This window comes from Rhinatrema bivittatum, chromosome 7 (assembly GCF_901001135.1).
Source record: "Rhinatrema bivittatum chromosome 7, aRhiBiv1.1, whole genome shotgun sequence".
Classification (NCBI taxonomy): Eukaryota; Metazoa; Chordata; class Amphibia; order Gymnophiona; family Rhinatrematidae; genus Rhinatrema; species Rhinatrema bivittatum.
This window is the reverse complement of record NC_042621.1, coordinates 201,180,068-201,206,153: the sequence shown is the minus strand read 5'-3', so window position 1 is coordinate 201,206,153 and position 26,086 is coordinate 201,180,068. Positions and strand designations below refer to the sequence as shown.

The 26,086-nt window shown below is 42.4% G+C and overlaps 1 protein-coding gene across 2 annotated transcripts in view; it reads right to left on the bottom strand.

The window, feature by feature from the left end:
- ANK3 (ankyrin 3) overlaps nt 1-26,086 on the bottom strand; it is a 1,160,209-nt gene that overhangs the window by 320,707 nt on the left and 813,416 nt on the right. For both annotated transcript variants that reach the window (XM_029609754.1, XM_029609755.1), the window contains 3 exons: nt 24,695-24,793; nt 24,294-24,392; nt 10,640-10,837 (listed from right to left, as the gene is read on the bottom strand). In XM_029609754.1, the coding sequence (XP_029465614.1) occupies nt 10,640-10,837; nt 24,294-24,392; nt 24,695-24,793 (396 nt within the window). The remainder of the gene's footprint in view (nt 1-10,639; nt 10,838-24,293; nt 24,393-24,694; nt 24,794-26,086) is intronic.

The following is a 26,086-nucleotide window of genomic DNA, read 5'->3' as shown; positions in this document are numbered from 1 at the left end:
TACATGCAGACAAATTTTCATAAGCACCAGAAAAAATTTTGAAAGCTGTTTTGGTTTTTTCACTATTATCTAGTGAAACTAGATCACTGATTTCTGAACAACTCATGGGCCATCGCTCAAGTGGACACTGCAGCTATCTGCTGTAATAATATGTTAATTCCACTCTTAAGCCAGCATATGTTGGTTAGGATCTCAATCTCTCATTTTACTTCTAACGATCTTCTAAATACTTACACTGTATCAAAGACTTTCCCTCTGGAGCTAATATATACAGATAACATATTGAGGTTCCTCAAAGTTATTTTAATAGGCCATTGGTATCCAACACAAATGGGACTATTCTTTTATCTTTCTGCCATATCTGATTGAACCTCTTAATACTTGATAATCTCTCTGCATACATCAAACAAAATAGTTGCACTCAGTACAGATACTTCCATTAGCAATACCATTCTTGTGGTTTTCCTACTTTACCACTATCTGGTCTACTAGTACAAAGCTTTTTATCAGTTGGAATGGGAATGTCCCATGTGATCACAACTTCTTCATTCTCTGTAATTCTGTCAGGTCATGCTCCATAATTTTTTTGATACCACAGTGTTATAGCATTTCTTATTTTAACTTTCAGCATGCAGGCCTTCTGACATCAGCACATCATAGCCACGAGAAGGGAAGCCATCTCCAATTGCATGCAACAGAATCTGCATTTGTCCTCTTTTCCAGTATTTTCTATGTTGCTGAATTGTTTGTATGGGCTAGATGATGTTTGATTAGTGAGTAAACATTTATTAGGTTCTGAGAATGAATGGGTGCTTAAAATAATCAATATTAATGAATATGCTTGATGGGTTCCCTATGGTTTTAAAAATGGCTGGCATGAAATGGGCGTGTACCATGGATTGTGAGAATGTTATGGTCCACCTGACTAGTTAAGTTAGTTCTACATATACAAATTCTCTTGCGAACTTGTGTCAGGTAATTATTTCCAGTTTGATATTTCTCTCTTCTGTATTATACTGCAGTATGTTTACTGAGAGCATGACTTAAACCATGCATAATTAGTGGCCGTGTGAGTCTGACACACGTACAAGATATGAGTTTTCCATTATTTTTCGCTGCTGTGAGGTATGTGTGTTTTAAAGCTGTTATTTTTAATTCTTTTCACTGAAGCTATCTGCCCTATAGTGCAAGAGAGAGAGAGACTTGTTTTCTTACAACCTTTATCAGGATCCCATGAAGGCCACAGAAGAATAATTTTACAGCATGAACTCAAGAGAACACTAATAGAAGGAGATTTTTAAAAAGGGGAATGACTATAGCAAAACAGGAAATCACCCTTAGATATAAGCACAGAAAGAATATATTCTAGGAAAAAGAGAATAGAAATACAGAAACCAAGAATATGATGGCAGAAAAGGACCAAACGGTCCATCCAGTCTACCCAGCAAGCCTATGGTAGCATCTGCCATGCCATACAGGGCAACCCCATCCTTAGTTTCCCAGACCATCAAAGTCAGGGCCCTTGTTGGTTGCTGTCTGAGTCTAATTTCCTGTTACCCTCTTGCCGTTGAAGCAGAGAGAATTGTTGGATTTGCATCAAAAGTGTCAGGCTTATTGGTCAAGGGTAGTAACAACTGCATCAGCAAGTTACTTGTTTTCTCAGACCGTAAAATTCAATGTTCTTGTTGGTTGCTGTCTGAAACTAATTCCTCTTTTCCCCTTGACATTAAAGCAGAAAGCAATAATGGAGTTGCATCAATAATATGATGGCTTATTGGTTTAGTGTAGTGACTGCCACACCAGCAAGTTACCCCCATGCACTTTCTTCATTTCCATCCTCTAGCCTTTAAGGATCCACAGTGTTTATCCCATGCCCTTTTGAAATCTTTCATTGTTTTTCTCTTCACCACCTCCTCTGTAAGGGTATTCCAGACATCCCCCACCCTCTCTGTGAAGAAATATTTCCTGACGTTGGGCAGCCGTCCTCCATGGAGTTTCAATTCGTGACCCCTAGTTCTATTGATTTCTTTTCAACGGAAAAGGTTTGTCGATTGTGCATCATTAAAACCTTTCAGATATCTGAAGGTTTGTATCAGATCCTCCCTGCACCCCCCTCTCCTCAAGGGTATACATATTTAGGTTCTTCAACCTCTCTTCATATGTCAATCATCCCTTCACATGCTCATATCCCTGTCCAACATTCCCAACAGCCCTCACCCCCTCACATCCTCTTCTCAGTGCTCCCTCTCTCCCCTGCTCAAATCTTTCTGCCTTTCCCTTTTCCCTTACCTACCCAGAATACCTCTGACCACCTCTTTCCTACCCTTTCTTGCTCAGCACCCCCCACTTCCCTCTCCCCCAACTCAGCTGCCCCACATCTCCATCTGTCCACTTACATCTCTCTTCCTTGCCCAGCAGCCCCCAACCCTTCTCTACTCCACCTCTCCCTACCCACCAACCCAAACCTTCTTTCCCCCACCTCTGACTCCCTCTCTCCCTGTGCCTTCCTGCCCAGCAGACTCTTGAACTCCTATCTTCCCATGCCTTCCTGCCCAGTACATTTCCCTCTCCTCAATGGCTCCCAGCTGGCAGAAAAGACTTCAGTCCAATCCAGAGTCTCCCTCCCTCTTTATCAGCAGATGAGGGCAAGAAGCATTGAGGAGAGGAAGTGAGGAGGAGGCAGCAGCAGCAGATGATCTATAGAGCACGCACATTTCTCCCTCATGCTCCTGCTTTCACATCCAGGCCCCATGGGGTGAAGACAGCATCAGCAGCCTCACTACCAGGCCAGGCAGAGGAAGATAAAGTTGGTATTCTGCCAGGCCCATATATATAGGAGTTGGTGATATCGTGCTGATCTGGGTTAAGAAGTTGAGAACCACCCACCCACTGGCCAGAAAGAGAAGAAGGAAGCAAGAGCAGCTTCCTGTCATACCCAATAAAAGTCAGCCAACTCCTGCCCAGACTTATGAGGAAAGATCAGTCTTTTGCTGGCTCTGCGACACACCTTCCAGGACTTTGTGACACACTAGTGTGTCCTGACACACTTGTTGAGAACCACTGCTCTAGTCTAGACACTTTCTCCCCAAGGTCCCTCTCTTGCTCTATGCACAACAGCCCTCCCCCCCCCCATCAGATATAGCTCTTTTGGATTACCTCACCTCAGATGCATGACTCTGCATTTCTTGGCATTGAATTCCAGCTGCTATATCTTCAACCACTCCTCCAGCTTCTTTAAATCATGTCTCATTCTCTCTACTCCTTCTGGCGTGTCCACTCAGTTGCAGATCCACAAATAAACAAACTTTACCTTCTATCCGTTCCACAATGTTGCTCATAAAGATATTGAACAGGACCGGTCCCAATACCAATCCTTGTGGAATTCCGCTTAACACCGCTCTCTCTTCAGAGTAGGTTCCATTTATCATTACACACTGTCTTCTATAGGTCAACCAGTTTGTAATCCACGCCACCACTTTGGCACTCACTCCCAAGCTTCTCATTTTATTCACAAACCTTCTATGCAGAACCATATCAAAAGCTTTGCGGAAATGCAAGTAGATCACATCGAGCTCTCTTCCTCAATCCAATTCTTTAGTCTCCCAATCAAAAAAATAAATTAAATTTGTCTGACAGGACCTTCCCCTGGTGATTCCCTGTTGCCTGGGGTCCAGCAATCCTCCTGACTGTAGATAGTTCACTATCTTTTCCTTCAGCATAACCTCCGTTAATTTTCCCACCACCGAGGTGAGGCTAACTGGCCTGTAGTTTCCAGCCTCCTCTCTGCTCCCACTCTTGTGAAGCGGGACCACCACTGTTCTTCTCTAATCTTGCGGCACCACTCTCATTTCCAGAGATCTATTGAATAGGTCCTTCAGCGGACCCGCCAGCACATCCCAATGGCCTTGTTCACTTTCAGTTTTTCTAGCTCATCCCATACATTCTCTTTTGTAAATGCAGTTTCGTTTACTCCACTCCCATCCACAGTCTTGTTAACTAGTCTTCTTTAGTGAACATTGAACTAAAGTATTTGTTTAATATTTCAGCCATTTCTTTGTCTTTCTCCTCACAATGATCATTGTCACCTTTCAATTTCACTATACCACTTCGGACCTTTCTCCTTAAGAACATAAGAAATTGCCATACTGGGTCAGACCAATGGTCCATCAAGCCCAGCATCCTGTTTCCAACAGTGGCCAATCCAGGCCATAAGAACCTGGCAAGTATCCAAAACCTAAGTCTATTCCATGTTACCGTTGCTAGTAATAGCAGTGGCTATTTTCTAAGTCAACTTAATTAATAGCAGGTAATGGACTTCTCCTCCAAGAACTTATCCAATCCTTTTTTAAACACAGCTACACTAACTACTCTAACCACATCCTCTGGCAACAAATTCCAAAGTTTAATTGTGCGTTAATGTATCTGAAAAATGTTTTGTCACCTCACTTTACCTCTTTGGCAATCCTTTCTTCTGCCTGACTTTTTGCTTCTTGATTTCTTTCTTCGTCTCCCTCAGTTTCACCAGATATTCTTCCCTGTGTTACTCTTTTTAAGATCTTTTATATTTCTTGCATGCTGTTCTTTTTTGCTTTTATCAGCCACCTCCTTTGAGAATCAGATCAGTTTCTTATTTTTCTTGCTTTTGTTTATTTTTCTAACATATAGATTTCTTGCCTTTGTAAATGCTCCTTTTAGTTTGGCCCATTGTTGTTTCACCTCTCTCATTTTCTCCCAGTCTTCTAGTTCTATCTCCAGGTATGTCTCCATTTTGACAAAGTCTGTATGTTTGAAATTCAAAACTCAGGTCTTCATGTGACTTCTCTATATCCTATTTGCAATATCAAACCATACCATTTGATGATCACTGGTGCTGAGGTGGGCACCCACCCAGACATGAGAGACATTATCCGTTAGTGAGTACTAGGTCGAGTATAACTCCCTCCCTCGTAGGTTCCATTACCATTTGTTTGAAAAGAGCTCCTTGCAGTGCATTTCCTATCTCTCTACTTCAGGTAGTTTCCACAGAAGGAATTCTGCTGCAGTCTACATCCAGCATAATAAAATCTCCAACAATCAACACTTCTCCCTTCTTTCCCACCTTTTGGATGTCTTCGACCAGATCTTTGTTTAGTTCTTCCATTTGAGTCAGAGGCCTGTAAACCACTCCAGTAAAAATGGATGTACCATCATCTTTTTTTTGGATGACCCATAATGCTTCTTCTGTATCCCACCTTCCTTACAGTTCAGTTGTTTGGATATTGTTTTTGATGTAAAGAGCTACTCCTCCCCCTTTTCTGTCCTCTCTATCCTTCCTTAACAAGTTATAGCCCTGTATGGCCGTATCCCAATCATAAAAATCTGTGAACCATATTTCCTGAAGCGCAACAATGTCCAAGTCCGCCTCCACCATTAGGGTCTGCAGGTCTGGGATTTTATTGCCAAGCTACGAGCATTAGTAGTCATAGTTTTCCAATTTTTTTCCCTTGATTTGTTGCACTTCCTAGATACATTTTCTGCTTTTTTTAGTTGATTAATTTTGTTTTTTTCTCCTCCCACTTCCTGTATTGCTTGGGGGTTACATGTTAATTTTGTTAGTCATCTCCTGCTACCCCATTCTTTAGTTTAAATGGAGATCAATGAATAAGAAAAAAGAGGGGATGCAGTAAAGCAACAGGCAAGCTGATATTATGAAGATGTAATGAGTGTGCCCTTGCTACTGCAGTAAGGTTGATGCAGCCTATGGGGCAGGCCCCATAAGCCCTCACCAACAACTGGTGGAGGTTCTCTGGTGGGAGACTGGTCTAGGGCTTCACCTTTACCAGCCCCTTTCCCATAGATTGAGACCTTCTGTTCCAGGGGCCAGCAAGACTTAGGTAAGAGTCTCTTAGAGAACAGCGTAGATGGTGGTCCAGGGCCAGGAAAGGATCAGAGGTGGGCAGCGAGCAAGGAAAGTCAATGTCAAGGCAAGGGGTCAGTGGCAGGTGGCAATCAAGAGTAGTCAGTGCCCAGGCAAGAGGTCAAATCCAGAGGTCAGTCTCAAGAGTAGGCAGAGATGAGACAGGAGAAATTGACATAGCAAGGAAGGTAGTGTGTGGACAAGGCAGAGCTGGAAATTAAGAAGTAGGAGAGCCGAGAGGATAAGGCAAGGCAAGGCAAGGCTAGACTAGGCGAGGCAGGGCAGAATGAAGAGATAAGGCAGGGCAGGCTAGAGAGACTAGACAGGGCTGGCTGGAAAGATGAGGCAGGGTTGGCTGGAGAAAACAGGAAAGATGAGCAGGAGATGCAACATGTAGTACCAGAGGAAGATGGACCTGTTGCTTAGGCATTGCTCATTGTGTGGCTGGGGTTTAAATACCCATCTGCGGGACGTCATCAAGGCGCATCAAACTTGGAAGTTCCTGCTGCGAGGCCTTTGAATAATACTCTATAAATCAAAGCAAACCAAACCTACCCACTTTTTAACTAAACGTATCTTTTATTAAAATATTATTGCTTACCATGGCTTTAAAATTATTTCACAAATATATTTGCTAGTAATTACTTTGAAATTACATAAATGTAATTTATGTAGTATGCAGACATATTCTCATAAGAAAGTAATAAAATCACTGAAATAGACTCACAGTTTACAAGTAAAGATCCTATATTTATTTTTCTCTTAAAGTAGTAGAACTATATTTTTAAAATATAGACTTGGCTGTTTCTTGATTCTCTTTCTGAGGGAATCTTATTCCATCTTCCTTTCATTTTCTTTGTCCAAAAACATTTTCTGTGTCATATTTTTTAAATTTTAAGAAATAAAATCTGTGGGGATTTTTGTCATGTTTAGATTCAGGGTTTTCACAAAGCTTTTTCTAAGCTGTTTTTACATTATTTGTACGCTGGATGCTCAGAATGGTGCTAGAATAGATTTCTGACAATGAACAGCAAATTGTGCCCTCTAGCGCAGAGGTTCTCAACCGGTGTGTCGCGACACACTAGTGTGTCGCCAAGCACCGGCTGCTGTGTCGCGTGCTCCCGGTCTCTCCCGCTGCTCTTTCTTCCCTGCTGCCGTTGCCGCCGGGCTATCAACACGTTCAAGCCCGGTGGGAACGGCAGCAGTGCTAAAAAAAGCTGTGGCACTTGTGGCTGGGCCTCTTCCCGCGCCTGCCCCCCCTGTGACCCGGAACAGGAAGTGATACGCGGTGCGTGGGAAGGAGAAAGAGCAGTGCCGCGTGTTAAAGTAGCAGTGGTGGCTGAGGCATCGGCCCCCGAGCAATCGAAGCAGACGGTAATCGGGAAAGGAGAGAGCAGCTTGAGCCTCCCGCGGCCGATGGGATTCTTCTTTCTTGGCTTGCGGGGGCTGGAGGAGGAGGCTGCTGCAGCTACCATTTGTGCTCGGGGAGGGGCGGGGAAGAGGAAGTGAGTGAGAGAAAGAAGCAGCCAGCCTGCGTGAGATTGAGAGAAACTGGTCAGAGAGCTGATGTATATGTATATGTGAGAGACAATGAAAGTGACTGCTCAAGGAGATGACTGATGTGTATGTGAGAGTGTGAGACATTAGTCAGGGAGGTGACTGATGTGTGTGTGTGTGTGAGAGAGAGAAAGCATTGTAGTGAGAAATCTGGGTATGTTAGAAAGCATGGGCGTAAGAAGCCTGCTGTTGGGGGGGGGGGGGGTTTGGATGTGTGTGAAAGAAAGCATGGGAGTGAGAAGCCTGATTATGTGAGAGAGAGAGCATGGGAGTGGGAAGCCTGTGTCTGTGTACATGCATGAGAGCGAGAGACTGGTTGGTAAGGTGACGGTGTGTATGAGAGAAAGAGACTGGTGTGTGTGAATATGAGAGAAAGAATGTGATTCAGGGAATGAGAAGCCTGTGCAGTGGAGAGCGAGCATGGAAATGAGAGAGAGACTGGTGTGTGTGTATGTATGTATGTGTGTGTGTAACAGAGAGAAAGTGATTATGGGAATGAGAAGCCTGTGCATGTGAAGAGAGTGAGCATGGGAGTGAGAAACCTGGGTGTGTGTGAGACACAGAATGTGAGGGAGAAGCCTGTCTATGTAAGACAGAACATGGAAGTGGGAAACCTGTGTGTGTATGCATGACAGAGATCAGGTGACTGGTGTGTGTGTGTGTGTGAGAAAGAAAGTGATTATGGAAATGAGAAACCTGTGCATGTGAAGAGTGAGCATGGGAGTGAGAAACCTGGGTGTGTGTGAGACACAGCATGGGAGTGAGAAGCCTGTATATCTGAAAGAACATGGGAGTGGGAAGCCTGTGTATGTGTATGCATGAGAGAGATCAGGTGACTGGTGTGTGTTTGTGTGTGTGTGTGTGTGTGTGTGTGTGTGAGAGAGAGAAAGAAAGTGATTATGGGAATGAGAAGCCTGTGCATGTGGAGAGAACAAGCATGGGAGTGAGAGACTGGTGAGTGTGTGTGAGACAGAGAAAGTGATTATGAGAGTGAGAAGCCCGTATATGTAAGTGGAACACGGGAGTGGGAAGCCTGTGTGTGTGTATGGCATGAGAGAAACTGTTCAGGAAGGTGACTGGTGTGTGTGTCAAAGACTGTTTGGGAGATGATTGGTGTGTGAGAGACAGAAACTGGTCATGGGGGCATGACTGGTATGGTGTGTGTGTGTGTGAGAGACATGGGCATTAAGGAAGAGGACCATGAGTATAGAGCTTAGCCTCTACTGCTGCTTCTGCTGTGTGCTACAGCCTGCATGGAAGAGGAGTAGGAGAGCTGCTGGAGGGGGTAAGTAAAGGTAGCTTTTTAAGTTTATTTTTCTTGATTGACTGCCATTTTAATTATTTAATATTATGTGATGTGTCTGCTTTTTTTGAAATATTTTATTGGTGTTTGGAGAATGTTTAATAGTTTTTATGAGTTTTTAATTGTTGGATGTTATTCTGTTCATAGCTGTTTTGAAACATTTATTCTGCTTATTAGTATAGTTTTACAATTATTTCTGTGTGAGGATCTATAGCTGCTTGCTAGTTCTGTTTTCCTAATAAGAGATGTATTGGTTTTTAGGGCCTGATTTAATATTTATAGTGTTGCCTTTTCATAGATAGGGCTGCTCCTGTTTGAGTGTATTCCATACAGGTGTAACTGTGTGCGGATTAGTTTATGTGCATTACTACAGATCCTGGGAGTATGTTAGGTCGGTTCTGTGTCTGTTACCGAGATGAGATATTTTACTAGCATGTAAGAGTTTTATCAGTCTTATTTGTTGTGTTTTCTCAAGAGGACATGCATTGGTGGTAAATTGCTGTCTTTTCATAAGTAGGGCTATTGAGCCTGGAAGTGGAAGGAGTTTGAGTTGCTGTTACTGAGATGACACCAGAACTAGAATATCTTTTTTGTAGGGTTAGTTGTATGGGGAATGTCATAATTCTGCTTTACATCCATTATTGTGGGTCAGGGGGGTTCCCGTGGATGCAAACTGTACTTTTACATCTAGCCCCGTGACGATCATGGGTCAGTGTGTCACGCATGTGAGAACCATCTGTCAGGTGTGTCCCGACAGAAAAAAGGTTGAGAACCACTGCTCTAGCGCACAGGGTTAAACAACAGTTTAACTTGTAATGTTAGATAGTATTCTGTGACTTAGAAACTGAGTTCAAAGAGACCCTGGATATCCAAAACCTTGATAAACCACAGTAATCCAGACACAAAGAATCATTACAGACAATACTACTTCTGGGACCGGTGTTAGTTGTTTGTGCGTATTTTTTTAGTGCGCAGCAACAGCAGGCGCCTCTGCAAGATGCAACAAGGGGATGGCATGCAAATGAGATACACACAGAAAATCCATGCAAAACAAATATTCGCGCAGATATGCACGCTAAAATGCACGCTGAAGGCCCTATGCAATAAACCGTGCATAAATCCGCATTAATATGATGATCCGTGATTGAATTTCGGTTGAAAGCCTTTAAGTAGTAAGTTAGTAATCCGGGAGTGGGACTGTTGGTGGGTAGAGCAATGCCTAACCCCTTCATTATCAATCACTGACCATGTGGGCAGATGCCGGTGAGCGGGGGACATGCAGCAGAGATTTGGAAGTATTCAGCATTTCTGAGATGTGCCTGTTCCCTCTCCGATCTGTCTTCTAGCTTCTGCCCTGAGTCAAGCGCTAAAAAACCCACTTCAAAAAACCTGCACTAACACCTGTCCATGAATAGTTAATTTCCCCCTTTGCATGTCATTAGCATGGACTCAGGCAAAACCAGCCACGGCTTTTTGAGCAGTTTGTGTGCGTGATTTTCCCGCACTAACCGCATTACTGCATACACGCTTAAGATTAGTGTGGGAAAATGCGCGTTACACCACGTGCACAAACCCGTGGCAGGTCTACTGCAGTTTATTACATCAGCCCTTCTATAAATACTGAAGGAGAAACTTAAAAGCTAAACAACTTATTCCATCTCAGGAATAATACTGAAACTGGAATGAAAGGAATTTTAATTGTGTTAGTTGACACTCCTAATTAAATTAATGCTTACACAATTCATAGTTCTACTGATACTTGAAAATAAACAGCATGACACCTTTAATCCAAAAGAAAAAAAGCAAGGCCTACACCCATTTTCATGGTGGTTTCTGTTTCAGTTAGGTGTAACAATGTCAGGGCGTCTTTGCTGGCACTGTACCTTGTTGCTAAGGTTTACGTTAGCATTTCTGGTGAGGAGTAAGGATACCATGTCCACATGTCCCTCCTGGGCTGCAAGGTGCACAGGGGCAATGCCTTGCCTGGTAACTGCATTTGCATCAGCTCCATATTCAAGCAACGTAGTAGCTATGTCCATTTGATTTTTCTTGGCAGCAATATGCAGTGGTGTATAGCCATTCTGCAGACACAGAAAACAGTTATGTTACAACATTGTGCTACAGTTCAGTAACATTAATTCTCTGTTTACCTAATAAACAGAGAATTTTCAAAATGTTTCAATTTTATGTGCTTTAGATAGCATCTAGAATGGATATCTATTTTTTTCTGCTGTTTTCCACATTTTGCTGTTTTGCTGAGGTGTGCTTTGATTATTGCTTTTAAATCATGCTTCACTCCATAGCTCTGCCTTAGAACTCTGATGATGATCTGATGCCTTATAATATAGAAGAAACAAACCAAATAATCACTGTCACAAGCTGCATCATCAGCAGTTGTAAGCCATGGCAGTGATTGCTTTACATTTACTTTTCTGATCCACCGGAACAAAATCAGCACTGACATCTGAGGAAGGAACAAATCCTTCGAAACGCAGCTGCATCGGGTCTTTCCAATGGCGGTGGCTGGTTCAGTTAAGTTTTTCTAAAATACGGACAATGACATTTTAAATACATTTTCAAAAAATAATTATAAAAAAAGTTTTTTTTGTGATTAAAAAACTGAACTATCTGGGAGGGCAAGGTGGTCTTGATGATTAAACATCCGCAGCTAAACTCCGGTTGAGTCAAGGGTCACCTTATATGAAACTTCCACCTTCAGTTATTTGTTTGCTGGTACAATTCAGACCTTATTTAAGGTCTTCCAAGCAGCTTGTGAGAGTGATTGTTTGGTTTGTTTGTATGTACATCAATTTGTGCGCAGAATTGTTTTTTGTTGGTTTATGATATAGTACAGCAGGAAGAGTATTGCTTCATGTCATATATAAGCAGTGACAGATGTGTCTTCTGCCCCCCACTAGGTGGTTGTTCTGCTCCCAGAGCTTTCAGTTTTCTGAAGGCGTTCCCCCATCCTCCCTGTCCCCCCTTCCTCAGGGCAGATTTGTGACGCTTGGGGATCTGTGATTTCTTCCCTATCTCTCCCCCTTCCACTGATTCAATTTCTGCACACATTCTACCTCGGGCCGCCACTCCTGTTGACCTCAGAGTTCTGGAGCAAGTGCTGCTGTTTTAACAAGGCAGTGTGTGCAGGGAATGAGTTAACTCACTCATGGCCCCAGGACACAGAACCTGTAAGCAAGGGGCCATGGGCTGACTCAGTCTCTGGGCATGGTACCTTGTGATAAGAGCAGCACCAGCTCCCAAACTCTGAGGTCGGTGGACAGGCGGACAAGAATCAGAGGGCCAGCCATATTGGGGGATGTTAGGACGGGGCTGCGGGATGTTTGCTGCCCCCAGAATTTTGCCACAGTAGGCACAGACCTAGTATTCCTGTACATAAGCATTCATTTCTTTAACTTACAGAAGTAAAGAGAGGAAGCCTTTACACAATATGACTATTTCTCAGTTTTGAAGACTACTACCTTTCCAAGCAGGAACCACAATATATTCACCCATTTCCACAATTGCAAGCTTTTTTTTTTATCTCAGGTACTGCATAAAATGAATAGGATTCTGATTTCAAAAACAAGCAAAAGAGTGACTGATTGACGTGAGCACTTAATTTTTGTTCTGTGTACAGTTTCACTAGTGTCATTATTTTAGAAACTGCTCACTGAAAAATGAAGCATGAAAAGCAGTACATTTTCTACTCACTTTTAAAGAAAGAGTCCTTAGTATGTCCAGTGTCCTCACTTACTGTGGAGTCTATATACTAAAGGGTAAATTTTTAATGTGGCGCGCATTTTTCATGTGGGGCGCGCATGATATAAAATCGGCTACCCGTGCGCACATGCGCGCATGATTTTATATCGGCGCACGCGTGTGCACGGTGCTGACTTGCATGTGCAAGTGTGGGGGATTTTATAAAAATACGTGGCAACACGATAGGGCCTTTTGCCCAGTTCCTCCCAGTCTGCTCCTTCCTCCATTTTCCCCTCTTCACCCCGACCCCTAAACCCACCCTAACTAACCTATGTTTTTGTTGTTGTAGAACTTACTTCATCTGAATGGTTGAAGTAAGTTCCACGCGCCAGCTTCACTGGGACAGCGCAAAATGGTGCTGTCCCGGCCGTCTCTCGCCCTACCCCCTCCTCTCCCTGTCCCGTTCCTTTTTAAAAGCCCAGCATTCCGCACGTAGCTGGGCTGTTTTGAAAATGCGCTCGGTGCACGCGTAGCCCAACCACGTGCGTATCTCCTGGGATTTCCGCGCGCTGGGGATTTAAAATCCCCCCCGTTAGCATTTTTCCCATAGAAGCAAGATGGGAAAAAATGCTTTAATATGTGTTTCTGACATTCACACACATGCCTCCTTTACTAAGCTATGTGACTTCACTTGCAATGGAAACTGGCTCTTGCCAACTAAGATGGCTGCACTCCAGTTTCTTTCATTGTTGTCGACACAGCATTTCTTTTTGTTAAACTTTATATCAATCATTAAAATCTCTGTGTGACCTAAAACAAATAGTAAGGATTTTTATTCTGTGCTTTATAGTTTCTATAATCTTGCCTGTAAATTATGTTTGCTGTACACATTTAACTTTGTTAGTTGCCATTTAAAAAAAAAGATTTTACATTTACAAAATATGATGTTCCACAAAGATTTTCCTACTTAAAAGAGTAATTTTGTAATGTTTGCCCGCAGACTTTACATAGCTGTTTTTGTAAATTATTTCACCAAAATTACTCGCATGCATTTACACTGGCAAATGTGTGCACATAACTTTTTCAGAAAAATTATGCACCTCTTCTTTAAAATGCAAAATTATTTGAGTAATTCCGAACCTGGCCTTTTCACACTGCTGGTAAAAGCGTGTGCATATAGGCCCTTTGAACGTACTTTTATTGAATATCGGGTGGGCAATTTTTCTGCAGGTAGAGGACTGTTTTACTCATGGAAATGGCTTTGAAAATTACCCTGTAAATGATGTGTCAAAACTAAAAGAATTTAACCCAGTTTAACTCATTTAATAAACCATCATAAGTCAGTAACACTTTTGGGAGTTTTTGCATTAAAAATAATGTGTAAATTTCAAATGAATATCATGTATATGGATGTGTGTGTGTGTGTGTGTGTGTGTGTAATAAGAGGAGTGGCATGGCTATCCTGGCTTAGCTCCTGGACTGATATCACTATAGAGCACTTTACCCCTTGTGATATGTGGAATCTATTCACTTAAATACACACATATTTACACACAAGCACACAGATATAGAAACCTCCCTCCCTCTCTCCCTCACATCTGCACATTCATAGCTTTCTTCTCTCACAAAAACATACACAGACACAACCACACCCATGTGAAGAATGGAAAAATCTTCAAATATGTGTATATGAAAATAACTTGCTGACACTTAAATCAACAAACTAAAAATAAGGATTACATAATGATTCAGTCCCATTTGCTACTTCTATTGAAAGGTTAAAATGTATTTTTCTTCCTTAATATACAAATCATGACAGATATACAAATTGCAATTTAAGGGTGAATTTTCAAAGATTTTACAGGAGTTGTCTGTATAAAAAAGGCATGCACATGTGTAAATAGCTTTTGTGTGCAGTAAGCAAATTTTCAAAAGGGCAGAAGTATGCACTTAGGGGTAATTTTCAAAAGGATTTATACATGTAAAATTACCATATAATGTAGCAATTTTCAAAAGCCCATTTACATGCTTAAAGTGCACTTACACTATTAAAACCTATTGACAATGCAATAGCATATATATCAATTTTCAAAAGCCCATTTAAGTTCATCAAACCCAGTTTTAAGTGGGAGTATGCACATACTTCATCAAGCATGCGTGCATGCTTTTACACCTGTTAATCAAATTGAGAAGAGTAATCTGACTTCTTGTTTCACATATAGAAATAAAGACAACTGAAAGCTGCTAATGAATGGGTGCCATATTGTATTACCCAGCAATCAATTCACAAGGTTAAAGTAACAACTGAGACAGGAAATGGAAAGCAGTGAAATATAACAATGAGCCACAAGGTGACATCAATCTAAAAATTAACATTTGTAACATCTCCGTTTTCTTTATTTGTTCATTATCGGCCTGATTTTAAATGGCCCATGTGTTGAAAAAATGGGCCTTGTGAGCGCCGTGCGCATTTTAAAAGGGCCCCGGCCAGCGCACACACGTTATAAAATCGTGAGTCCATGTGTGTGCGTGCGTATTTTTTAAAAATCTACCCCTATATGTCCTACAGATTAAGGGTTGAGTTTTCAAAATATTACCTGCCTAAAAATTTGCATATATGCCAATATGTAGCCTCTACTCATGTATTCCATATTTTATACATTAAAAAACACATGCATATTTTAACTTTTGTGCGCACATATATGTAGTCTAGAAGGGGTAATCTAGAAGCATTGCATATATTTGCACGTATATACACATGTATGTTGCATGGCAGAGATACACTTATTTTATAAAACATGTATATTATACGTGAGAGTTATAAAATATTAGTGTAAATCTGCTTGCAGCCATATACACACATCTATACTGCCACGCTATTTGTTTGAGAGTTATCCTCTAAATCTCTTAGGAGGCTTTGAGTATAGACCACAGTGAGTATAAATGGGACTTTTCTGTGCATGCAGCTGCTGATCTCTCTCTGGCATCAGTGGGCTGTTATCCAACCTTTTAGAAGTTTGGCATCATTATGCTTGGCCTCAAATGTTTAACAATTGTACTTGCTTGCTCAAGGTTCCCATCAATACAATTCCGCACTGATCTTCTACTCTCCATACTTGGATATGTGCTTGGCCCTTCAGTTGAGCCGTATGTGTACTGACCACAGCAGCCTTGGGAAGCTGGCTTCTCAGCCACTTGCAGATCCACATGATTACGGTGACAGAGACTTCCTTCACTGTTCACCAGATATGAGCAGGGTGTGACCTTTTGCATCAAATACCTGGCCTCCAACAGCTCATTCCATCTCCTGGTAATGATTTTATGTAGATTGGCTCACCAATATTAAAGTCAGGCAAATCTCTAGCTGATCAAAGCTTAACTGAAAGAATTATCTCGTGTGTTGCAGTTTTTCCGATAAACTTTGAATCGCAAGTTGCTCAAGTAGTTTACTGACTATTGGCAATGGTGTCTTCAATCTCCTTGACATCAGGCGTTGTGCCGGACTGTTACCCATGCCTTCCATTGGTGTGTTTCTCCAATGGAGTATAGCTTTTCACAGATCTTTGCCATCCCTTTTTGCCTTCTTGAACAGTTTTTTCCCTATCTTCACAGCTGAGTCAGCTTTGCATTAGCTTGTAGGCAGCCACAGTGATGCAGTGTCATACTCAAACTTCCAATCAGTCGCAAACCATTTAAATTACATGCACACAATTCAGGTCCATTATCCAAAAATCACCAGATCTGATTGAATATAATGTGCGAACCATATCTTGCAACATTTGATCATGGCTTCCACATATATGTACAGGAGTAATTCAAATTCCTAGGTCTGAAAAGTGACGAACTATCAACAGAAACTCTTTCCCAGCACAGCTGAATAAATCCATGTTGACAATCTGTGAAACCACATTGATGTGTAATGCGACATCATAGTTTCCTTCTTCTGCTTGTGCTCATATTTGTTGCAAATTAAAAAATTGCTGATAAAAGTCTTTGATCTCACTTTGCTTTTTAGGCCATACAGGGTATCACATGCCTCCCTGCCAATGTAGTTGGAATGTATGTATGTTAGCAACTCTGCTTGCAGCAATTTGGGTATAATGACCTTTGCTCCTGCAGATAGAATGCCATTTTGTATGCTTTCGTCCTTGAATAACTAATATTCCTTTATGGTAGCTGGTACTTCCTCATTTTCTGTCCATCCATTGATGACCACAGACCTAAATGCCTGCAATGTCTCATTTCCCACAGTGATGCACTCTAGTCATTGACATTCAGATAATCTGCCTGATAATTTTGTGAAATGTCAGTTTGTTCCTGTTGCACCCAGCAAACCCTGAGATGTTCAGGCCCTGCACTGGACTGCTGATACTGTTCTGCTGTAACTCTGCTAAGTGTATCACCAATATACATCTCAGGACTTGCTTATAAACAACATCAAGGTTGTATGGCTACAATGTAGTGTTGCGTCTGTCTGTCTCAGACTACTTCGACCTTTGTGCCTCTCCTTTCTCATTGCTCTCCCTGCTAGCCTTGGGAAGATGGCCACCGGCGCGTCTGCATGCCGCTCTCTCCGGCGTCCCTGGAACGGCTATGGCAAAGCCTCACACCATGTTCTCCTAAGGGCCTCCTAGGGTGCACGCGCGCACACCACCCATGTCTTTATCCACGTCATGGCGGGAACCTCGGGGGCGTCCCCCTCAAGTGACGTCACACCATCTGGGTAATTAGCCTGCCCTTATTTGCTAGCTATTCGAGTTAGCAAGAACCATGAATGGATGGAAAGCCTCCGGTCTGAGCTACTCTGTCGCTTCCTTGCTGCTGCTGGAAGCTCTCTCTGCCCTTCGGGGTATTTCTCTAACCTGGGTACCGGCTCCTCGGGAGCCCTTTGCTTTCTTTCAGGTGCCTATCTGGGATCAGGTACTCGCTCCTCGAGGGCCTTCTCTCCCTGGCTCGGTGCCTGTATACAACTACTTCTGCCTGCTGGGATTTCCACCTATAGAGCTACCATCTAGTGAGTAATCTAACATTGTCAGTCTGTCTCATCTACTGCTCTGCTGCACTGGGAACCTGCAACTGGATCTCCCTGTACTATCTCTGTGTCCCTGGACTGCTACCTCTGGATCACCTCACTACTGCCACCTCTGGTGGTACATCTCAGCTGTATAATAAAAGACAATATCTGTGTTTGCGTGTCTCAAGTCTAGCCTAGTACTGTGGTCCCTCATGGGGCTCCTCCCCGTGGGCATGGTCATCTCCACAGTGATCAAGAATCCACTCAAACACCTCAAAACCATAACATGTAGATGCTCTGAAGATGCTTGGAAGTAGATAAGGTGGCCTTTGTGAAGATTGCCATCAGCGGCTTATGTTCAGATTCTGCTGTAATCATATTATGTCCATAGATGTAATGAAGAAAACATTGATAGACAAATTTCATAAGATATCACTTTATACCACTTCATTCTGAGTGGACTACAAAAATCAATAAAGCAGAAAAACAACTAACAAAAATCAAAGCAATAACCCCTTCTTCCTCAATTAACTCCCCCCACATATTTTCCTCACCATCCACATTCTACCACACTTCAGCCACCCTCACCTCGTATCTCCTAAACTGACCCAACCCAACCAAATCCTGAGATTCACCATTATTCTTGGCTTCCTATACTCTGAACTTTGCTTTCAATAGAATTGATTTAACAGCCTTGTGAAATGCAAGCAAATTGGTTATTACTCTTACTTCCTTGGTTAGATCATTCCACAATTTAGGTCCACGAAGAAAAAAAGTTCTATTTTATGTATTCTGTTGGCACATTTTACAGATGGTAATTTGAGTTGAGTTGATTGCCCTTAAAGATTCGTATGGAGTCAATCATTCAAAGAGGAGCAAGGCCATGAAAAGTTTTGAAAACTAGAATTAACACTTTAAAATGGGCTCATGATAAAATGGGTAACCAATGCAAGGTCATTAGTATTGGAATAATATGCTCACTCCGATTTACACCCATGATTAGGCACGCAGCAAAATGTTGAACAACTTAAATGCACCGAGTCAGTTTCTTGGGGAGCCCTACATGCAGGGCAATGCATAATCTATTTTAGACAGAACTAAAGCTTGTATGATCATTCTGAAATTCTCTTCTGCTAGACAACTTTTAATATATCTCAGCTTACACAAAACAAAATGACTACATCAAATAATGGAAACTACCCGAGCTTCTAGATTCAGAAATGAATCAATACACATGCCCAACAGATGAACATCTTCTGAAAGTAGCATATCAACAAAACTCAGCTTAACTATTGGCATTACATTCACGGAAGATAGTATTCTCACCCACAACAGTTCTGCTTGGAGGGATTGATTTTAAGTTTATTTATCCACAACCAGGTAAGAATGGGTTCCAGCCTTTGATTCAACTTCTCCACTGCCTCTTTTCTCTGATGACCAATGGTGGAAAAATTAGTATATCATCAGATAAATAGAAGCCTCCAGGCTAAGCTCTCTAATCATTTTTGTCAGAGGCTGCAGATAAATATTAAAAAGCACTGGCGACAACAGTGAGGAGATTTGATGTACGGTTGATAGCAAAGACCCAACCAGCATTTATTGCTATTTTCAAAAAAGATCAAATCCAATCCATAAAGGTTTCTGTAATCCCAATAGATTAAATCTAACTATCAAGATAGAATGATCCACTATAGGAAAAGCCACAGTAAGATCCAATGTCCAAACCTTTGTCTAAATAATCATTCCAGAGCTTCCTTTCTACCTTTCCTCTGAAAGAGGCTCACCTCCAGTGCATCAATACTTTCTCTTCTATCCCGCCTTTCCCCCAGGGCATACATTTAGATATTTATTCTATTCCCATATGCTTTACAATGAAGACAACCCCCTAGTCTGACTCTATCTGGTTTATATTCTTTTGAAGGTGCGGACTGCAAAATTCTATACAATATTCCAAATCAGGTCATACCAGGGACTTACACAGAGGCAATATTCTCCTTATTTTTTCTGATGACCATTCCTCTCTCTCTATGCACCCAAGATTCTTTCTGGCTTTGCTGTCACCTTATCCACCTGTTTGCTCACCTTAACATTGTGAGATATGATTACCCCTAGATCCCATTCTTCCTATGTGCTTAGAAGAATTTCACCCCCTAGACAATACTGTTCCCTTGGGCTTTTGCAGCCCAATGCATAACTATGTATTTCTTAGTATTCAGCAGTCACATAGCCACAGGTAGGCCAGGGTGGAACATGGCCCACCCACTTTGGCTTCAGGCCCACCCAACTAGAGCTGTCCAACACCGGAGCTGCAAGACCATTGTGGGATCCTAACCCCGCAACAGTGAAGAAGAAGGCTGGAGCAGCAAGTCCATCGCAGGATCCCATCTCCAAGGCCATTGTGGGATCCCATCCCCATGACAGTGGAAGTAGGAGTTTGACTATGCCTAATGAAAAGGCCCCGTGTGTGAATGAGAATGGAAGCTTGAATGTGTGCATGTGGGAGAGAATGGGATGTTTGCCTCCCCCTCTTCCTCCACTGTAGGTAAAAGTACATGATCTGATCACACTGTGGGTACTTTTACCCATAAGGAGTTTCCATAATGAAAAGTAGCTTGCAGACCCCACAGGCACTTTGATTATTACCCTCACAATGTCTATGCCCAGTTGATTGCAACTATTTCTAATCAGCTTTCCAGACTAATGGATGAGGTCCACCTGTCATACAGACATGGCTGATCCCCTAATTTGTGGCCTGATAAACTAAGACGTGTTTGGGGGCATGAGAATAGGAGCCTGTGTGTGTGTGTGTGTGTGTGGATTAGAATGGGAGCTTGGGTGTGTGTTTGTGTGGGTGAGAATGGGAGCTAGGTGTGTATGTGTGGATTAGAATGGGAACCTGTGTGTGTGTGTGGGGGGGGGGGGAATGGGAGTCTGGGCATGTGTATGTGGGTGAGATTGTGAACCTGAGTGTGCATCTGTCTGTGAGTGAGAACTAGAGCCTGGGTGTGCATCTGTGTGTGTGAGAATAGGAGCCAGGGAGTGAGAGTGAGAGCTTGTGTTTGTGGTATAGCATGTGAGAGTGAGAGCTTGAGTGTGTACGTATGGTAGAGGATGTGAGAGTGAGAGCTTGTGTGTGTGTGTGTGTGTGTGTATGATAGAGCAGGTGAAAGTGTGAGTGAGAGCTTGTGTGTGTGTATATGTTAGAGCATATTAGAGTGAGTGGTTGTGTTGAGAATGTGAGAGTGAAAGCCTGTGTGTGTGTGTGTGTGTAAGGGAGGAAGGGAAGAAGACAGAAGGAGAAAAAACAGAACTAGAAGAGACCCTAAAAAGGAATTAGAAAGGGAAAAGTTGGAAAAAAGATACTGGGACCAACTGAATAGAAAAATACAAAGATCAGACAAAAAAGGTAAAAAATGTATATATTTTGAGATTTTAGCAATTGGAATATGGCATCTTTGGTAATGTGCATTTCTTATATTTTTGTATTTTTACTCTTTCTTCAGTATTCCACTGTTCAGAGTCTAGTTTCTCAGGCTTTCTAATTTGGTTTTGTCTGTATGTTTCTGTTTCTAATTTGTAATCTCTTATTTCTATATTAGATAAGGGTCGATCTCTGTTTTGCCTGTATGTGTGTGATTAAAGTGCTATATTTCTGCTGGCATGTAGTTTCTCTGTAGTAGTCCAGATTATTCTGTTACTCCAATAGGTGATGTATTAATGTTCTAGGGCCTGGTGTAGTATTTACATTGCTGCTTTTTCATAAGGTTACTGTTATTTTAGACCAGAGAGACAGTGCTGTGACTGTATGGTATAGCAAGGTTCTAAATGTCTCTTTTTTGCAGGAGTTTGTGGTACTTCACAAAATGTTTAGCAGTGGAGGAATATTTGAATATTTTTTTTTCATGTTGCTTGTAAGGTGAATTGTTCTAGATCTGCTCTGCACCTGTTCTGATGATTAATGCTATTTTATTGTAGTTATGATGATTTCTGGCTTTCTGGAAAGAGGATTCATAAAAGAATACATTTTTTATTTTATTACATGATTGATTGGATCTGTTTGTTTTCTTTGCTTTTTACATGATATACTTGTGCATTTATAAACTGCAATAAATATAAAATAAATACATACAGATTTAATAAGGAATTTTTAATGCTGGTAAGTGCTTGAAGTAATTGAGGTAAAAGGTTTTAAAGTTTCATGCATGATGCATAATGGCTCTTGCAAACTACTTAGAAAGTCATTGTTGGGTACAGTATATGGCATTATTTATCAATAAGAATACAACTAGTAGGTCTCAGATCTGTGTGCCTACAGCCCACCCATGTTAACCTTGTGCCCACCCAAAAAATCGGTTCTGGCTATGCCACTGGTATCCAGTCTTAGTTGCTAGAATCTAGATCATTCCTCAAGCTTTGTTAGATCCCTCCTCATAGTTTCCATACTTTCTGGGGATTTATCTTGTTGCAGATTTTCGGGCGGATTTTAAAAGCCCTGCTCGCGTGCCGGCGCACCTATTTTCCATAGGCCGCCGGCGCGCGCAGAGCCCCGGGATGCGCGTAGGTCCCGGGGTTTTTCGAAGGGGGCGTGTCGGGGGCGGGACCAGATGACGCGGCATTTCGGGGGCAGGACCGGGGGCGTGGTTTCGGCCTGGGGCGTTTCGGGGGCGTGGCCGCGCCCTCTGGAACCGCCCCCGGGTCGAGTCTCGGAGCGCCAGCAGCCCGCTGGCGTGCATGGATTTACATCTCCCTCCAGGAGGCGTAAATCCGTGGATAAAGGTAGGGGGGGGTTTAGATAGGGCCGGGGGGGTGGGTTAGGTAGGGGAAGGGAGGGGAAGGTGAGGAGAGGGCGAAAGAAAGTTCCCTCCGAGGCCGCTCCGATTTCAGAGCGGCCTCGGAGGGAACGGAGATAGGCTGTGCGGCTCGGCGCGTGCCGGCTGCCCAAAATCGGCAGCCTTGCGCGCGCCGATCCAGGATTTTAGAAGATACGCGCGGCTACGCGCGTATCTTATAAAATCCAGCGTACTTTTGTTTGCGCCTGGTGCGCAAACAAAAGTACGCAAACGCGCTTTTTTTAAAAATCTACCCCTGTGGTATCATCCGCAGAAAAGACAAATCTTTCCTGAAAGTCCTTTTGCAATACTAGATTCTCAGACATCACGCTCAACCAAAACAGTTTTTGTCATCTTCATCCTTTGTACTCTGTCTTGGGAGTATGAGCATATAGGATCTCCTATTTGGTTCACACCCAGCACCTCTCCCTTTTCATGTCTATCAACAAAGCTTTGTAATAATCTAAATAGCGGCCAATACTACTATGGCTGTTGTCTGAACATCCAGTCTCCTAGGGCTCCATGGCCATTCCAGACAATACCCCACCACCACCAATCTGCTCCACCAACCTCACCAGTCTCTGGGGAGTTGTAGCTTTACTTACATGACTGCAAATTTAACATTCATCATAAATAATCATATCATACATCATATTATATTTCTTTATGGAGAGGGCACTATTCAAAGCCATTTTCATGGGTAGAACAATGTTTAACTTGTGGAAATGGAATGTTTGCCTCCCCTTCTTCCTCCACTGTGGGTAAAAGTACATGATCTGATCACACTGTGGGTACTTTTACCCATAAGGAGTTTCCATAATGAAAAGTAGCTTGCAGACCCCACAGGCACTTTGATTATTGCCCTCACAATGTCTATGCCCAGTTAATTGCAACTATTTCTAATCAGCTTTCCAGACTAATGGATGAGGTCCACTTGTCATACAGACATGGCTGATCCCCTAATTTGTGGCCTGATAAACTAAGACAGCTATAGCTTTTTTTCTTTTTTTCTTTACAGGCCGATACAGTACTGTTAGCTGGCATTTGGATGCGCGTTTTGGATGCGCTAGCTTTACCCCTTATTCAGTAAGGGGTAATAGCGCGTCCAAAATGCGCGTCCAACCCCCCGAACCTAATAGGGCCAGCAACATGCAAATGCATGTTGATGGCCCTATTAGGTATTCATGCGTGATTCAGAAAGCAAAATGTGCAGCCAAGCCGCACATTTTACATTCAGAAATTAGCGCCTACCCAAAGGTAGGCGCTAATTTCTCCAGGTACAGGGAAAGTGCACAGAAAAGCAGTTTTTACTGCTTTTCTGTGCACCCTCCGACTTAATATCATGGCGATAATAAGTCGGAGGTCCCAAAACTTTAAAAAAGTAAAAAAAAAAAAAAAAAAAAAAAAAATTAAAATGGGCCCGCGGCTGGCGGGTTGAAAACCGGACGCTCAATTTTGCCGGCGTCCGGTTTCCAAACCCGTGGCTGTCAGCGAGCTCGAGAACAGATGCCGGCAAAATTGAGCGTCGGCTGTCAAACTCGCTGACAGCCGTGTCCCTAGCGCCTCTTTTTACCGCCGGGCCTAATTTAAATAAATTAAAATACTGGATCACATGCACAGGAGAGTGGCCTGTGCGCGCACTGGGAGCTCGCGATTTTACTGTATCGGCCCGTTACTCTCAACACAGTTATCCCCATGACCTATATAGTGTGCCTTCTTGTTTCATGGTGCTGCTCTTTCCACATCCCAAGGGAGAGATTGGTGAGCATGCTCTAAAGATGGGCTGTAAATATGGGCTGAAACTATTATTTCCATGCAACTTACGTTAAAGTTGACAAAACATAAGACATCTTATATTAATGAGTAGGATTAACGTGCTATATAATAAAGAAAGTGAAGAAAATGGAAGTGAACTGCAGAAATGGGTGAATAACACTTTTAAAAGCCCATATCCTTATTTGTTCCAGATACCTCTCCTTATTTTAAGGTTTGTACCTTTGCGGCTGCGTGAGGTGAAGCTCCTTGGTCCAAGAGCAGAAGTGCCACTTTCTGATTATCGTAGTGCGCAGCTACATGCAGTGGAGTTAAACCACTCTAAAAACACATGCAGAAACAATAACCATTGTTATAACATATGCTAAACAAATTATTAGATAGAAAATTTGGGGTTCTGGCTCTTTGGGGAAAATGCTTCTCATTAGAAGGTGTGCTGTTTATATTTTGTAACATACACCACTTTCCACTAATCTCTTGATTGTAAAGGAATTAATAAAGGCATATTAGATAGAACAGTGAAAAAGAAGGACTGAGGTGATGAGGAAGGATATCTATATATCCGGTGAAGTGCTGAGCATTCTTGTTTAGTGAGCTGGTCAGGATTATCTTGCTTCTCCTACCTTCCCAGCAGCATCTGGAGATGCCTGTTTCTGAAGCAGCAGATTAGCTACTTCAAGTTTTCCATATTTTGCAGCCACGTGCAGAGGAGTAAATCCTTTCTGTAAAACAGTAATGCAAAATGTATATTTATTTATTTATTTTGAGGCTTTTATATACCGAAGTATAGCGGATTGCCTTCACTCCGGTTTACAAGATAACAACTTAATACAATTTGTATTAAGTTGAATATACAACGTATGAATATACAGTGGCTGGGTCGGTCAACAAATGACCGACCCAGCCACTGTATATTCATACGTTCTCATTCTCCAGTTTTTTCTGTCCTTTATTTCCTGGATACTCTAGCCCCCAAGTTCATTCTCCCTGTTATTTGTAACTGCGTTTCGGCCTTCCTGTTATATGGTAATGTTCAGTTAATCCCTAAGTTTGATGTAAACCGGCCTGATATGAAGCTTGTCATGAAGTTCGGTATAGAAAAATGTTAAATAAATAAATAAATACATTTGATAACACTGGAACAACTTAATAAACATATATATGATGTGAAATACAGATATATAACTGACTTGACAAGAAGAATCAGATTTCTCATGAAAAAAAAAAGCCTTCTTTATTAATAGGGCAATTTTGAAAACTTGTGGTGTGCTTCCAGGTCCGCAGGTACTTAGTATCCACAGTGCCTGCAAGCACATTTTTAAAGGGAAACTTTCTGTGGAGTTTCCCTTTGAAAACTGCAGGCTGACTGGCACCATGGGAGCATTAGTATCTGCGGCGTTTGCATCAACTTTGCAGCAGGTACACAGTCTGCACCGTAAGCAATGTGCAGGTATTTAAAAATAAAAAAACTGTGTGTGTCAGTCAGCTCCACCCTCTCTCCATCTCTGGCCCGGCTCTTTTGCAGCATGTGAAACAGAGCGGGTGCTTTTACCCACAACGGAGGGGGGGGGGGGGGGGGTGGACACAGCAAATTTCTGCCCTTGGTTTACCCGGCAGCTGCTTAGTTACTTGGGGAAAATATTTTGAAAATTATCCTCTTTGGGATTACTCCCATTCTATGGGGCTGATGTAATAAGACCTGTGGCAAAACAGGGGCTCATTATGAGCGTGGGTTTTGATCACTGTGTGTGGCTGATCTGCCGCTTCCGAGGGATGTAAAAAAAAAAAAAAAATTATGCCAACGATTTGCACACAGAAATCTACGCACATACGGAAAAATGCGCGCACCTAAGCGTGGTAAGGGCCTATGCAATAAGCGGCCGCATCCGCGCTCAAAACCCATGCCGATAATCCATGCATAAAAGCGAGCGAGGAAATGGGTCCCCCTATTAAGTGAAAGTATGACCTTTGAAAGTATTTTTAATATTTCAAACAACAGTGCTGCAGGAAACATA